The 14,191-nt window shown below is 39.5% G+C and overlaps 1 protein-coding gene across 1 annotated transcript in view; it reads right to left on the reverse strand.

The window, feature by feature from the left end:
• PAPOLG (poly(A) polymerase gamma) overlaps positions 1-13,919 on the reverse strand; it is a 19,878-nt gene extending 5,959 nt beyond the window's left edge. Inside the window, exons 1-15 of the mRNA XM_010575060.1 lie at positions 13,903-13,919; positions 10,058-10,216; positions 9,916-9,982; positions 9,189-9,270; positions 8,997-9,106; positions 7,711-7,764; positions 6,530-6,641; positions 5,794-5,883; positions 5,047-5,185; positions 4,818-4,890; positions 4,615-4,735; positions 4,213-4,297; positions 3,759-3,812; positions 1,268-1,387; positions 820-929 (exon numbers count right to left, since the gene is read on the reverse strand). Coding sequence (XP_010573362.1) covers positions 820-929; positions 1,268-1,387; positions 3,759-3,812; positions 4,213-4,297; positions 4,615-4,735; positions 4,818-4,890; positions 5,047-5,185; positions 5,794-5,883; positions 6,530-6,641; positions 7,711-7,764; positions 8,997-9,106; positions 9,189-9,270; positions 9,916-9,982; positions 10,058-10,216; positions 13,903-13,919 — 1,393 coding nt within the window. The remainder of the gene's footprint in view (positions 1-819; positions 930-1,267; positions 1,388-3,758; positions 3,813-4,212; positions 4,298-4,614; positions 4,736-4,817; positions 4,891-5,046; positions 5,186-5,793; positions 5,884-6,529; positions 6,642-7,710; positions 7,765-8,996; positions 9,107-9,188; positions 9,271-9,915; positions 9,983-10,057; positions 10,217-13,902) is intronic.
• Between the last annotated feature and the right edge of the window lie 272 nt (positions 13,920-14,191).

The raw sequence follows: 14,191 nt of genomic DNA on the forward strand, positions 1-14,191 counted from the left end.
TTTAAAGGAGTGCACTGTTTAGAACTTTTTGTCCAAACACACTTGTCACTTCAGAAGAGTAACCCGATTTCCTTAGTTTGTCATTATGATAGCAAGGCATGAGCCTCACAGCACACGTGCACTTCTGAAAGGCACAAGAGCAGTCAGCTTGGGAAGAAGTAAACAGACTGTGGAAAAGACCTATACTTTCAGACGACTGCTCAGCCCCAAACCCCTTTATTCTAGCATTATCTAACAACACTTGCAATATTACTTTATTTCTACATCTGTCAAAAATATTAATGGAAGATGAACACAAAGGTTTACATACAAGACTGCATGTAATTACAATGTGACAACTCACTGACTTTCAAAGTTCTGGGATGATATCATACACAAACTGTTATTTTGGAAAAGTACTGTCAACAGGCATTAACAACTTACTTTAGAGCCTGATACAGTTAATTCTCACTTCTGAAGTTCAGCAACTGACAACTGTTTTTGACAAGTGTAGCTACACCCAGTAAATGGATATCTCCTGGCTTCACATCTGACTGTCCACTTCAGGAATCGCAGTTCCTTTCTGATCGTTTACTATGATCTGCAGAACTGTTATTTCACATATGGTATATGACTGTAGTGCACACTTTTGTTTCAAGATGGACTTACTTTGCCAAAGTGTCAAAATAGTGTGTTTTTAAAGCTAATCTTCTATATGTCATGTTCTATAGAAATACCTAATAGCTAATACCAGAAGGAAGAACAACTCACTATGTGAAGCAACTTGCACTAGAATAAAAAAATGAAACCTTACAAGACTAGAGCAAAATATAGGCTTACCTGTATCTGTGAATGACTGTATAACACAGGTTAAATCAATGTTAACACTTTCTGCATTTTCCACTTTCCTAAATACGATTCCAAGAAACCACATTGACACATATCCACTCCTAAAAAGACAGATTCACAAGTCTATCATTTATGCACAGATGCCATTTATTTGGATGCTAGTATCTACTCTCAAGAAGGGATTAAGTGAAACAGTTTAGTTGTACGCAGCAGTTAAAGATTAGAGTCAGCCCCTACTTAAGTTCTCCAAGAACTCCTTCCTGAAGTTCTCCGTTCTTTAAAAAGATCTTACATGCTCAGAACTTTGCCCGTCAGACCACATACCTACAAAACAGTAGGTATGTAACTGAAGATCTCCCACAGATAAGCTGAGGTGAATGAATATAGACAAGGTACAATACATTGGCCAAGCTGTAGTTCAGAAAGTAATGAAACTCACTGTTTACAAAGTTCTCGGTTGCCAGGGAAAGACTGTGGCTTTACATGTGCAATAGTTATAAATTCATTCCTCTCCAAGTTTCCAACCAGCACACGAATTTTAGATTCAACAAGGCCAATCCTAGTAAGAACAAAAGACATTTACTCATTTTTAACTGTATCCAGCACAGTAGTTATATGCTTTTTTATAATACAATGCTAATACAAGTGCTAAACAATCAGTAAGTAGTAAGTTTCATTCAGCTGAGCAGATACTGGATATTTATATCACACACACTGTAGTTTGAGATGTTTCCAGTGACATTTGAGCTTTAAAGCTTCCAAAAGACAGAGGTAAATAAGTTTAACTTGAACTCTTAACAGGTCAGATACAACACTTCAACATATAACCTATAATGAAAATATCAACAAGAAGCAGATTCCCAGCACCTCTGGCTGCATTTTGAAGTGCAGCAAAACTCCTTTTTACCCCAAAGGTCAAGAAGAACAGTTTAGAAAAGGCTCAAGCACAACTGTTCAATTACACCTGAGTAAAGATGCAATTCTTCCTGCAGATTGATCTGTGAAAAGATTTTACCTTTTCCCAGCCTAACTGAAAAATACAGTTCCTCTAATAAACAAATTATCTAGTCAACACAGTATCATCAGAAACTTACCCAAGAAATGAATCATGACCACAAAGGCTTTTCATTTAAATGAAGTACTGGCATTTTACCCTTTTACCTAAAACACTGCTAACTTTGAAGGCAGTCAGAAATCTGTACGTTCTTCAACAGTATCTTATATTGACGAACAACAGAGATGTGCTATCTATTCCCAAATCTATTCAAGAGTTGGTGAACTAAACTTGTTCTTATAGGAGACAAACTGAAGCAAGTTTATCTTCTGCTTTTAATTTTCCCAGATGCAAAACTAAGCTCCATTTGCTGCCATCTGTCACTGCAAAAACATCAGCTTTTACGGGAGCCAGAACTTTCCTCATCTTTATTGTGATGACACAATAAGCTTTGTTCACTTAGAGCCAAATAGTTTTTAATGTGAAATGTTTTTAAGCCCTCTGCCCATAACTCCTTGTTGTATACCTAACTGACTGACATCAAGCTGTAGCTGATACGATTTCTAAGGGAACATATTAAAGAGTTCAGGTAAAAGGTATTACCTATTAGAGCCATTTTTAAGCATTAAATAAGATAGCTTTTAGAGATAGCACAAGAATTAAATTATTTGCCTTAAAGCGCAAGCCAAACTGAAGTATAACCAAGGTGCCCTCAGAACAGGGGTCTGTTACACAGAGCTATTTTGCTTGCTTACTTGAGCAAAGTAAGAACACACACATTACAGTACCTTAATTCCTCACCATTTCCCCATATTTCAAGATTCACAGTTAGTCAGCCTATCCACATAGGTTAAACAAGTTACTATTGACATATCTCCCTTGAGACAGTGACAAATATCATGTCATAAGCAGTCATTTCCTCTAACTACAATTGAAGTGGTTCTCACATTACATTTCACAAATTACATCAGCACTCTCCCAATTTACCTATCCACTACCAAGCATGCTGAAATGATCATTTTCAGCACTAAACATAAGATGCCTGAGCACACTACTAGATTAAAAAACTTAGTAAATAGTATTTATCAGCATTCAGATGCTCTGTGCAGACTATCAGGTTTCACCCAGACTAAACAGCCTCATTTCACTTCACTGGAGAAAAGCAGGTCTGGAATAGGCTGACTACATAACCAGAGCAACTTAGAATTGAGTGCAATCTAGTCCTAAATGAAATATTACATCCAGAAAAAAAGTTAGGAAACCAAGTTATCTAAGGCTCTAGAACAGTCATCTTCATTCAAAGTGGGGGGGTGGGGTGTGTGTTGGGGTATGTGTGTGGGGGTGTCCATCCGTCCATCCCAGGGTATGGGAAGAAAATATTAGAACTTCAGTAATGTGTATGTAACTTATTTACAAGTAGATATATACTGCAAGTATGTGTTAAAAAATTATATTTTTTTGCTGATAGGAGTGCACAATCAAAAAAGTTTGGAGACCACTGCTCTATAAGTCAGTAAGAGATCTAGCTCTCCAGTGTCCACTACACATCTGATGACACCAAGTAATCCCTGTTTACTTGTCTCTGTAACAAGGAACATCCTCACTGAAGTAGTGTTGGGTAAGTAGTCTCCTTAGACTCCTTGCATCTGCTTCTCCAGATGACACAAAGCATCTGACCTTCAGGCATATGCATGCTAGTCCTCTTTGTTCCTTCTCATCATGACTTGAATCTTTAGGTTAACTTCTTAAACAGCAAGATTTTTGTTAACTTTCCTTCACAAGAAAGCTTTTAGTTTTGCTACTTAACTTGGTACTGTATTCCATGCCTAGTTGCACAGTTTAATACTTTATTTTTGTTAACTGTATTAACAAATGAAGTGCAACCCTGAATTGAGTTTCAATTATGTATTGAACCCACATTCAAAGCAACACTTACCACTCTAAGTGATGCTCTTCAGTAGAGGCACTAGCAGTCAGCACAATATAATGTCTAGAAGAAAAGAAAAATTAACATCCTAGCTCAGGACTTCATATTCCTTCAAGTGAGACCAAAACTGCCTTAAATGTATAGAATATGACTCCCGGAAAAGACAGATTATATCCTGTATTCAGCACAGTATTAACTGAAGAAAAACTGATCACATCCTTTAGAATTGTGTTCTGCCACATAAGTATCATAGTTGATTTTTTTTTTTTAACAAAAACAGTGTCAGTGTCTTAACACATACAGTTCTTCTATCTTTCCTACACTTAACAAAATTCATATGAGTACCTCCAGTTTCTGAAAAACAAACATTAATGCCATCTTCTATTTAGACTGCAAGCCAAAACTCACTATGCTAACCAGTAAGTAAATAATTTCAAGTTCAGATAACAGATTTCATACATACTTGTATTTCTGGAAGAAGTTCAGTGGTTCAAAGAGCTTTGACCAGTCTGATTTTCCTTGGAGAATCTCATTTGTAACTGCAAGACCTACAATTAAGGTTGAAAACCTTATTACCATTTTGTTTTTAGGACTAGCGGAGCATGATATAAACTTTATAAGATAAAGGTTTTGAACAGTAATTGACAGATCAGAAAGCAGGAATTTCCTTGACAAAATGCAGGTCTACTACAACAATTCATTGGAAAACTGGTGCCTTATCGTCTGCAACAAGTATACTTCCCAGGGAACTATTCTGCCTAAAAGGGCAGAACACCTTGCAGAATATAACCAATTCAGACAATGTGGTTTCATATAGCAAGAATTATACCTTTTAAGCAGTTAATAAGCATGGAAAGAACTTTACCATGTTTGAACTCCTCTACCATTACCGCTCGCGTCGATGTAGATACATTGTATGTAGAGTTCTGCTGTGGATAGGCTGGGGTGATGATAGGCATTACATGATATCTGTCTGATGGGTTCACCTATGATGTTAAAACAACCTTGCTTAGCACCAGCTTAGGTTAGAAGAAAGTTTAAAGGCTTCTGAATTCAATGTCTACATACCCTAGGGTCCCATACTGGTAAGTTAAGATTGCTCTCTTCGGGTTGTTTCAGCAATACAGGATTTGGCCATTCCCTATACAAGAAAAGCCAGTAACTAACTGTCCGTTTAAAACCCTGCCATGTAATTCAGGGTAGGATTGAATGTTGTTGGTGTAAATCTTATATGAAAAACTACCTCAAAAAGTGTTACTACTTTATGCAAATTAAAATAGTCATAAATAGCTCTTACCATTTTGAAAAAACCAAGAAAAACTTGTTAACAAGAGTAGAAGCCAAAGCATTTGGATAGAGTTGACATGTTCTTGCTACTAGCATGGCCCAGGAAACCCCACCAAGAAATCCCAGCATGTTGGAGTAAATGCCACGCCCTGCAATGGATACATTGTCATTAGCCTGTAGTCTTTCAATACCCAAGTATATTCCTTCAAATTTACAACACCAACTTCTCAATCTATAGAATACCTAGTACACTTCAGCCTCAAAGTCAGTTATTTTTGCAGTGCAATGATCCTTACAGTGATAAGAGAAAGAATCATTACCACACCACTTCCCAAAAAACTGCTACTCTGAAATTTGCCTACATGGCTACAGCTACTGCTTCACTCCAATTTCCCTTAAGAAAAAGGTTCTGCCATTCTTCTAGCACTTGCTCTAGTCACACGTGCAAACAATATTTTCTTCTTCCTTATGTATCAAGCTTTTATACTTAACTTGGCATTTTTATCATTTGTAGTCAGGCTCCTGATAAGCAACGCAGCACCTTGTCTTGTAGGGACTCCCCACTCTACCTCCATTAAAAAAACACATACACAGAATCTACCACACGGACAGTCCTTGAATCTAAACTAAAAACCATTTTTAAACTAAAAACTTATTTAAACAGCTATCCAAAGCTGAAGTACTTCTAATGGTATTATTTTTTCAGCATGAGGTGCCTCTGAAAAGTTTAAAGATCACAAACAATCACATTACTCACGTTTTGCCCACAGTTTAATTGCACGGAGCGTGAGACGGAAGTTCTCTTTATTTGGCACTAGATGTAGTATTTCATCAGTAACTCTGCAGCCTGTAAGAAAAAAAAGTTGAAGTACAGAAGTTCCTAGTAACAGGTACAAGTCAGTTTTATGCTATACTGGATCAATAGCTTACAGTTTATCCTTCAAGTCCACAAAAACAAGTTTGGATTACTTGCTTCGTATTACCTTAAAAATTATAGATTACACATAACATTCAGTATCACTTCAGGTAACTGGTGCCCTCAACAGCTTTTTCATAGTTTAGACTACAGCCAACAATTTTCAGTAAGGCCTTTCTATGGGATTCTGAAAGCCAGCTTGCTTTCAACAGCCAGGAACAATTAAACCAGTCAGTGTTAAACAGTGAGCAAGTTAGGCTTCAGGTATTTTAAATTATTATTTTTTTTTAATGAACTACCACATTCTTCTCTATCAAGTGCTCTACCTATTCATCTGAAGCAGTTTCTGTGGCAAACTAGAACAATGCACACACCCTGATCAAAGAAACATGAAACACAAGTCTACCTAAACACACAACTTGAAACACCTAAATTTAAGCCCACTCACCACCTCCTCAGATCTCAAATATACAGGGGATCAGTTTCTGCATCTTGTACAGAAACTTGGGTTGTATAATGTGCATTCTATACAAATTTTAGTAACATTTTCTTTTTAAAGATGTGTAAATATGCTTACCATTTAAGCTCCGTATACATCTTATATCCAGGCTTCTGAGACGCGAGTCATCTCTGAGATCAAGATTGTCAGAAACAGTTTGCATAGACAGTCTTGCAAACACAAGATCAATCTTAAGAGGAAAAAAGTGCCAACCATTAGAATGCCACACAGTTTGCAAACAGCACACTAGTGGGGAACAGTTAGTCAAGTCTAAAGAGAGTGGTTAACATTTGTATTTAGAATTATGTGACTATACATACATCTCCCAAGAGATTAATTTGCCAGAAGATTCAGTAAAATTCCTAGAAGTCCCATTTTTATTTACAAAACTCTAATTGCATCACCCCTTTCTTTTTAAGCTAGGGAAAGGAAGAGGGTTTTTTAAAGTTGAAAAGCTTACTCTAAACTTAGAATTTGAATTGAAAGAGAACTTAAAATTAATCATAGAATTAAGACAGAAGTTCAATCACCTCAACTATACTTCAGCAAAGGAGAGAGCATTTTCTTTATGCAGTAAGCCCTTTTGTCCCTGAGGTATCTGGTTTTTAGTACAGTCTGAGGCAAGAAGATTATCCTGTGAAAGTCTGTACCAGATAAAGGCCACAAAAAGGTCATTGAATAAATGTCTTCATGATAGTGATACCAATCAGTAACTTGCTTAGCTACTACAGCATGCAGGTCTTTATTCATTGTATAAGATGTATTCAAGATACCAGGATTCCTGCAGCTGACAAACCTAGGCAGGAGTCAAACGAGTACTTTTACTTGGCATTTTCCAGATTGTTTGTCCCATGACCACTTCATTTTTGAGTTGCAGCAAAACATTTAGTCTGCTCACATGATTCATACAGTGAATTACACTATACACATCCCTCTGTAGAAAGCCAGCTTGTCAGAGCTAAAAAGAATTAGCAAGGACATTGCCTCTGCTCCCACTCTGCACAACGCTAGAGATAAATGCTATTCAAGCAGGCTACCCTGGTCTACAGCACAGGTTTAGAAAAAGATGTCCCTGATGCTCCCATGCCTGCCAGGCTTCCTAGGGGCTTATTTTCCTACAAGCTCCCATTCTACTGCAATGTCTTCTCCTGGGATAGGTTGTGGTCAAAAATAGCACAGTCACAGGTCCCTGGAAAAGTTATCCTATTCCAAAGCAAGAAAAAAAATTTACTCACTTAAAAAAAATATGAAATGCTTACCTCAATGCCATCAAATTCAAACTTGACAACTGGTACATATGCATCTTCAACTGCCTGTAAAGGAGGGGATAGCTGCATAAGAAAACATGTTTTGCTACTTTAATGTTTTTCCTAAACTATGATAAAATACAGAATTTACACTGCTAAACTACTCAGTATAAAGACTGAGTTGCTGCCGAACAAAAAAAATTTGTTAATAAGCTGCAAGCAGTATAGCACTAATACAGTACTAATACTAGCTTTAAGAAGTTATTTAGCCAAGAGATTCAGAAGCTGATCATGTGTTGTAATGAACAAACAGTGCACAATGAGCCATCAGTATCAGAGGTTGTAAGGTACTTACCTTGGTGGTGAGGAAGAAAAGCAAGAGATTTCTGTAGCTATCTTACTACTGGTTAACATCCAGAGAAATCTAGATAATTCTGTCCACGTTTTACAGTGTGCACTAGCCTCCTGTATTTTTATTTTCTATCATGCCTGAGATGCTATCAGCTACCTTACGGGACAGTTTTCAATTTTGTAGACCACTTGTTAGAACCGTGCCACAGCCCACTGAGTCTGTTTTCAGGTGAGAGTCATCTAAACAAACACTCACTAGCTATGCATATGAAGTCTTTCAAAATGTCTGCACAAGGAAGACCAGGCTGAGAGAAACACTTCTCAGGAGTCCTGTTTTACACGCAAGGTACACAACATACGCACCTGAGGGTGATTTTACAAGGCAGTTTTGTATGTTCGTAGCACAGCTATTAACTTCATGTAAAACTGACTGTGCATCTCTTCTGCAAAGTCTCAGGCTGAGTAGCCAGAGAAGAATATGACCAGAAAAAAATAAATTAGAAGTCCTCAAGTACATCCAGAGGAACACCACAGCAAAGATACTGACAGAAACCTTTCCACATCACATTCAACTTCCTTAGTTTTTAGGCTGCCCCTTCCTCTTCCTGCATGCAATTACCTTATTTCCAAGCCCCTTACTACATCTAAGTTTAAAGCAAGGCTCCTAGGGACAACCTTGCTTTTTGATACAGCTGACTCATTCCCAAACCATGGGTAGGGGAGAAATGTTGCACGAAGATTCTTGTGTGATGTGCAGTCATTGAGGAAAAGAACCAAAAGCTTGACTTCAACATTTTCATGCTGCGTAAACAGCATTTTAGAAAGTGCTCAGCAACAATTCCCTTTTTAATTTTGGTTTGCAAGACATTCACTGCCAATATGAGTCTTTAACATGAATATTCTTATTGTAGGAGTTGTACAATCTATCAAGGAGAGAGCTTACTCACTCTTAGATTTTTTATTCCCTCCTGATGTTTTAGTTTTTCAAAGAACGACTGAAAGAAATCCGATCTTTCTACATGTCTAGGAGCAACACAAGCCACATCTATGTCAGCACCTGCAAAGAGATTCCATTTCTTCTGTTATTGTTGGAAGACACTTTCAAACATTAGAACTATGACCAGACAACAGAAGTTTACCTTTAGTGTGTACTCCAAGCCTGTAAGAACCAAACGTAAATATTTTGCCACCAACATTTGCTACTGCTGAAGGGGGAAGATTCTGTGGGTAGAAGAGAGAGTTTTCTGTAGAATAGAAGATACACATTGACCTATGTGCAAGTTTAACTAGCAGATAAGTTACTTAGAAAGACTACAATAGCCTCCATAAACAATGTCTTCTCACTCCTGTATCAGTTGTTAGTCTAATAGACTGATACTGTTTTCCTGAAGTGAGTGCTTGCAAATCACACACAAAAAATGAGTAATATAGCAGTCCTCTCATTAATTTAAACAAATTAAGACCTATTACCAGTCTTCCCTGCAGCAGAGGCACATAAATTAACACAATCTAAGAGCCATACCAAAGTGTAATAATTTCAAACTAGATTGAGTGCTGTAGGCTGTTTGGGGCAAGATTACTGCCCATTTACCATCTATCTCACCCCACAATAGGTTGTTTCAGCTTTGTTAACTGCTACAAGTCAACTGATGGAGCCACTTCACAAATTCATTCAGTGCCCCAGACTTGAAGAGCTTGATCTGAAGTATCTTTTATACATTATTTCAATGGCAGTTACTACAGCTCTCCTTGATACTTAAGAAAAAAGTTAAAAATTGAACTTTGTCATAAATCCTAGTAGTATCGCCTTTAAAAGAAATAAAAAGGTTTCAGCTCTCTTGATAAGAGCATGTCAGAAATCCTTACCTTGCTCTCACCAAGTTCTGAAATCCATTCTTTGACCAAGTTATTCAGTTTACCAAGAACGACCAGCCTGTAAAGAAAACTCATGTTAAGTTTGCCCTAAAAAAAATCCAGGAGATTAAGAAATTCTACAGTCTTGCTATACCTGTGGTTCAGTTCTTCCTCATCTTCAAATACCCCAAATGGTTTCATCGCTTCAATCAGCTTCTGAGTATGAATACAATCTATATCCTTAGGAGGAGCCAAGCTAATTGGAGAAGTAATTCCATAGTGCCTTTGAGGCTCATTCTGCAGCCTAGGAGTACTGTGGGAGAAAATAAAATACTGAAGACTCCACAAAAGAAAATAAAAACCCACCTTACTGGAAAACACCCTTCCACTTACAGGTTTCCAAATCAACTTCCACTCTTTTGCCCAGCATTAATATAAATGAGGAAAAAAAGATCTTGCTTATGATTTTTAGATAACTTGACCTAACTTAGAAGTCATAACCACTTTTTTAAAAAACATTTGTGGATATAAGAAAAGATCCAAGCTGCTACCATCTTAATACAGCTTATTTGCATTGCGCTAGACAGTTAGAACTGATCACCAGGAAATTAAAAGGTTTGAAATCCCCTAAAGGTGACACTACATACAGCGGAAGTTTTGGACACATTTCAGTTTCATATCAGTTTTGATTTAAGGATATTCCCATCAGCTTCCTGCTAACATTAAACAAGACAATTTAACACTGGCTTCTTTTAGTTAAATGTATTTGCTGTGCTTCTACTGATTCTGGAAGGACATGATAGTTGGTTGTAGAGGAAGGGCATGTAACGAAGTGGTCTGTTAAACAGAATTGTTGCACTAAATTAAGTATTACCCTGTTTTTGTTTATGGAGGAGTATGAATGAAAACATCAACCAATCTGCAGCTAATGTTGTTAGGAAAGCCTTGTGCTCTTAACACAGTGTTCAGTTTTTATAGTTCAGAGGCTTAGCTGTACATGCATCTAAATCCAAGAGATGCATGTCAGCATGTAGAGCAGCACAACTTAAGCTCTGTTTGTAGAAGGTGCTCAAATCTGGTTTAGCTAGCTCACTGCCCAGTGCGGCGACTGAATTAAGCACTCAAGCTATCTGTAAAAGTTTCCGTTTATTTCACTAAAAGATCAAACTTATATGTTTCAACAAAGATCTAGAAAGAACTAACGGCATACAGCCAATATTACTAACACAGGAACGCATATCTGGCTCAGCTGGGATGTTTGCCAGTCCTTAGAACAGTTAAAGATAAAAACATTCCATACACATACTCGTGACTGCCTTCAGCCACATCTTCCCAGGCATACACAAGGCCATCCTCCAACTTGACCTTGTAAAACCAGTTCTTCAAAGGCTTGGCAAACATGCAGCACAACAAATTCTAACGGTTCACTCTTGAAAATAAATGCCAGGTGTTCCAAGCTGCTCCCACACCCAGTTAGGCTGAGCAGGACACCAGGCACCTGGGTTTGGAGGCCCACAAGGTTACTGCCCCTGGAACTGCAGTCACAGCAAGGCATCATTTTCACCTCCAACCCTCCACTTGCCCTGCATGTTTAGACTTACCTGCAGTCAGAAGCAGCACAAGACTGACATGGCAGGACAACATTAAATTAGAAGCAGCTTTTGCTTTTTTTTTTTTTTTTTTACACCATAGAACCCTTGCTTTAGAAAGGGAAAAATGGAGAAAGAAACCCCTACTTCGCATGACCAGCTGAAACCATGAGAGAGAAAGGAGTGGGACAGAAGGCAAGAACTGTACTTGATGGATCAAGGGTCTCTACAGAAACACTAGTAGCAAAAGGGGGAGACACATTAAAAAGTCTCTACAACTCATCATGCTTGTCAGAGTCCATATCCAGACCTTAAGGCTAAAGGGATTAATTATGTCATTATTCCAACCAGATATTTTCCTACTTCACATACGGACAACTTCAAGTATTAGCTGGGTTAGTCAAGAGATGCTTATAACTATTTAAGATATCTGACCCATTTTGGCTGAAATGGGATTAGGAAATGCTCAAAGGACAGCTTCAATACTTGATTTAAAAAAGACAGCTTATTACATCTCCTTATTTCTAACTGTTGCCTTTACTCTTCCATTGAGGGAAGATGGATTTCTCTCAGGGTAGCTTTATCCAATTACAGACACAGCTTTTAGTCATCTAGTGGGTTCCCCTCATCCCCCTTCTCTATGAGCTCATTTTTCAAACTTTTTTCTATGTGTTTTCCAAAAAGCTGGGGAGGGGTATTAGGACTGTAGTCCTATCAACTAGTTTCCCCAGTCAGAATGGCTGTTTACTTACAAGTGTAACTAGGCCTTGACCTAATTTGCCTTGCCTTGTTTATAGGCATTGTCAACTTCCACTTCACAAGTAAAAATATTCATAATATTTTCCTTCTTATGATATCATTTTCATAACAAATACAGAAGGAAAGCCTATGATTAATTGCTGTGCATTACATCTAAATTAAAACACCTACAGCAGCAACTTCCTACATGTTTTACATATTACTTGCATTGTACAACTTGCACTTCAGAAAGTTTGCACAACACAAGAATGGGTTTTAGACTTTGCTAGCATTCAAGATCTTTCCAGTGTACAGAAGGCCACCATCTGCCTTTCATTGTCCCATTCTTCCTGCAGAGACTATAATTAGAGATTGACATAAAGGACAATATCAATTACCTATATCAGATATTATTAAGAGCAAATTCTTTTAGTCAATAGTAGATATTTTTCAGTTGCTTGCATGTATTACTGAAAATTTGATCTCACAACTTAAAAGTTGAGGAAAATGGCATTTTGAAAGTCTTACTGAGTGAGTAGCTTATGCCCAATAGGATTTGTTCCCCTTTTGGAATAAAAATTAAAAAAAAAATTTAAAAAATCTTACTTCTCTCTCTTAACTGTACCAGACTGCCAGGCATATACAAAGAAGAGATCTTAAGAGAGAAAGCAGCATACATGGCATACTACCTATTCATCCATCAGCCTTCTGTTTAAACGAGAAGCCTGCAGCAGTTTGATATTTTGCCAACTCTTGCTATGATTTGTCTACCACAGTGAACAGCTCCAGCATATTTCCGTTCCGATAGATCCTAATTTTATACAAGAAGTTAAACTGACTCGTTGCAGGTTTTGTCACTTATTTATAGCTTCACAAAGCTGCTATCCTTTTCTCCTGCACGCTCTGAGAGACAACGAATAAGTTTACACTGTTACAGTTCAGGGAGCTGCCTTCAGCCATCAGGGCGGTGTACGAGCCTTCACTACGAATGCGTTTCTCTGACTCATGAGGTCGGCTTGCCTCCAGCCAGGCAGAAACTGATCACTCCAGTCTCTTCCACCCTCACCACTTGGGAGGAGGAATGACTGGAAACGGGCTAAAAATTGATAGCGGAAACCAAACCAAACACCCCAAACACCAAACCCACCAAACCCAACCAACCAAGAAACGCCCCCAAATCGCGTGACCTTCACTGAAGTAACACGTTACACCTCCCATTCCTACCGCACATACCCACACTAAGAAAAAAAAAAGCCTGCAGACACCTGCTGGCAAGTCAAAGCACCTTGTTCCTGACGCCAGCATTCAGAGAAAGCCACTTTTTTTTCCCGCCTGGGAGCTGGGTCGGCAGCCCGAGAGCAGCGGCCGGCCGAGCCGTTTCTAGGTTACGGTGGCAACACAACGCCGAGACCGGCACCGAGAATCTTACCCTACAAAAACCAGGGGCTCCGACCACCGGCGCTGAGCCCCGCAGAGCCTCTAACCCCCGCCTCCACACAGAAAAGGTTTATCGTTTATTTTCAGGAAAAGTTTTCCCTGACGGGAGGCAGGTTCCTCCCAAGCCCCGCTCCGGGACCCGCAGCCTCTCGCCCCGCCAGGGGCCCCTCGGGGGGCTGCGGCGGGAAACAGCCCCTCAGGGAGACGCGAGGGAAGGAGGGGGCCGCCGCCTCACCCGCACGTCTCCTTCATGGCGCACCCAACTCGGCGCAATGCCCAACCCGTAGCTGCCGCCCAACGCCCGGCGCCCCTGCTAGCCGGCGCGCCGCCACCGCCTCCTTCCCGACGGCCACTGCGGCGCTCAGCCAATGGGGCGGGAGGAGGGCACCCGGCGGGGTGGGGCTTGGCGGGGAGGCCAGGGCCTCGCCGGCCCGGCCGCCCGCCGCCCCCTGGCGGCTGTTGGCGGCGCGCGGCTGAGGCGGGTTCACCCCCCCCCCCCCCAGCCCCCCCCCCCCCCCCGGGGC

This window comes from Haliaeetus leucocephalus, unplaced genomic scaffold (assembly GCF_000737465.1).
Source record: "Haliaeetus leucocephalus isolate CR32 unplaced genomic scaffold, Haliaeetus_leucocephalus-4.0 Scaffold450, whole genome shotgun sequence".
Lineage (NCBI taxonomy): Eukaryota > Metazoa > Chordata > Aves > Accipitriformes > Accipitridae > Haliaeetus > Haliaeetus leucocephalus.